Raw genomic sequence first — 2,315 nt, forward strand, 5'->3', positions numbered from 1 at the left:
GAAAAGAGAGAGAGTGATGGAGGAAATGGATCTCGACGCCTTGCTCACGAGCCAGCACGAGATTCACGGGCGCATTGCCCGCACCATGGAGAACCTGCGCAAGCTCGGTGCGGCCAACATTACGCAGTCCGCCCTCGAGACCCGCATCACGATTCTGACGCAGCTGTGGGCCAAGTTCGAGGCACAGCACGATCTCGTCCTGGCAAAATCTGAGGATTACAGCACCAGTGAGTACGCAACCTCGAGGCTCCTCGAAATTGTTGAGGACACATACGTGCAGACGGTGAGCGAACTCACCGAACAGCTCCGCGCGCTTACCAACGTTCCTGCCTCTTCCGCGTCCTCAGAGCAGAGCGAGTCCCGAGTCGGGTCAGGTCCGAGAACCTCGCTGCCGCGCATTAAGCTGCCTCAGTTCTCAGGCGCGTACGAAGACTGGCCCTCATTCCGCGACTTGTTCCTGTCCGTCGTGGGCGAGAACTCCGCGATCTCCAACGTGGAGCGGCTCCACTATCTCCGGTCGTGCCTGCAGGGGAACGCCGAAAAGTTAGTAAAGTCCTTGACCATCACAAACGACAACTACGATCGTGCGTGGGCGATACTAACGAAACACTTTGAGAACAAACGAGAACTCATTCGGTGCAATTTCGCGAACTTCATCTCCGTGGGGAAAATGAAGGGTGAAAGCGCGGAAGAACTGAACCGCGTCCTTGCCGCCGTAACCGCTGCCGTGAATGCTCAGGAGAGCATCGACCGGCCTATTCAATCTCATGGGATGGACCTCCTAAACTACCTGGTCGTCGAGCTTTTCGATCCGCGCACTAGGCTGGAGTGGGAGTCCTCCAATGATTCGAACGAGCCTGTTGAGTATGAGACGTTAGTCGAGTTCATGACCAAGCGCATACTCACCTTGAACGCCGCCAAACCGCGAACCGCCGTGAAAGCCTCGTCCGACGCGCCGCGCACCGCCAAGAGTCATCATGCCAAACGCGAGACGGAATCTCGAGCCTGCGAGCTGTGCAAGGGCAAGCACTCCCTTTGGCAGTGTCCGGACTTGAAGGCTAAGTCCGCCACTGAGCGCAAGGAGTTTGTCACGTCCGAGCGACTCTGCTGGAACTGCCTCGGGCGTCACGCGGTTGCTAAGTGTCAGTCCTCACGCAACTGCTTCTCCTGCGGAGCACGACACCACACACTATTGCACGACGCGAGCGTGTCCAGCAAGCCCGCTGAGGCGAGCGCCCTGACTTCCGCGAGTAGAGGCGAATCCGGCGGGTCGGTCCTCCTGGCGACGGCACGTGTGCTCGCGGCCGACCGCAACGGACTCCCGCACGCGGTGCGGGTATTAATCGATCAGGGATCCGAGGTGTCGATCGTCTCTGAGGCACTCGCGCAAAGACTCCGCCTCCCGCGCTCGCGTACCTCGTTGTCGATCCTCGGGATCGGCGAATCCAAGTCCGCGACGGCGCGAGGCAAGGTGTCTCTCCAGCTCACCGCCCAGGCTACCGGCGTCAATCTGATCGTCGACGCGTACGTCCTGCCGCGACTCACCCTGTATCAGGGACCCGCCGTCAGTCACGAGGTTGACTGGCCTCACATCCGCGAGCTCCCGCTAGCCGATCCGCAGTTCGCCTCCAGAGATCCGGTCGAGATTCTACTCGGTGCCGAGGTGTGTGCGACCATCTTCGAGAGTGGGCTCCGCAAGGGAGACCCCCACTCGCCACTCGCCCAGAAGACCAAGCTAGGCTGGATCCTGTCCGGAGGCAGCGACCAGCCAACCGCCGTCAAGCACCGCCTGGTGAACCAGTGCTCCGTCGACCGTGAGCTGAGCGATCTGGTGCAGCGTTTTTGGCTCCAGGAGCAGGAGCCAGTCAGCAAGGTGCCACTCACGACGGAGGAACGGATGAGCGAAGCGTTCTTCGCTGAGTCTCACTCGCGCACAACGTCGGGCAGATACATGGTCCGGCTGCCTTTCACGACGAAACCGCGCTCACTTGCCGGCACGAGGTTACCCGCCGAACGGCTGTTAACGGCCATGGAACGCAAGGGCCGGAACGACTCCCGCTTTGGATCTCTCTACAGAGAGTTCATGCGGGAATTCGCCGAACTGCAGCATATGGAGGCGGTGAGAGCTCCATCCACGCAATCCCCGGGGAGATGCTATCTTCCTCACCACGGGGTACTCAAGGAGGCCAGCGCGACGACGAAACTGAGGGTCGTCTTCAACGGCTCTCAGCGGACCGCATCCGGGGAGTCCCTCAACGGCAGCCTGCACATCGGAGCAAACCTCCTGCCCGCACTGTCTGATGTCCTGCTGCGTT

The 2,315-nt window shown here is 60.6% G+C and overlaps 1 protein-coding gene across 1 annotated transcript; it reads left to right on the top strand.

The window, feature by feature from the left end:
- Positions 1-25: 25 nt before the first annotated feature.
- LOC105562197 lies at positions 26-2,295 on the top strand (the record flags this gene model as incomplete). Its single annotated transcript, XM_012012836.1, has 1 exon — positions 26-2,295. A coding segment is annotated over exon 1 (2,270 nt), but the record flags the coding sequence as incomplete, so codon positions are not given.
- Between the last annotated feature and the right edge of the window lie 20 nt (positions 2,296-2,315).

The sequence above is a fragment of the Vollenhovia emeryi genome, unplaced genomic scaffold (assembly GCF_000949405.1).
Source record: "Vollenhovia emeryi isolate VEMERY1.0 unplaced genomic scaffold, V.emery_V1.0 DF944999.1, whole genome shotgun sequence".
NCBI lineage: Eukaryota > Metazoa > Arthropoda > Insecta > Hymenoptera > Formicidae > Vollenhovia > Vollenhovia emeryi.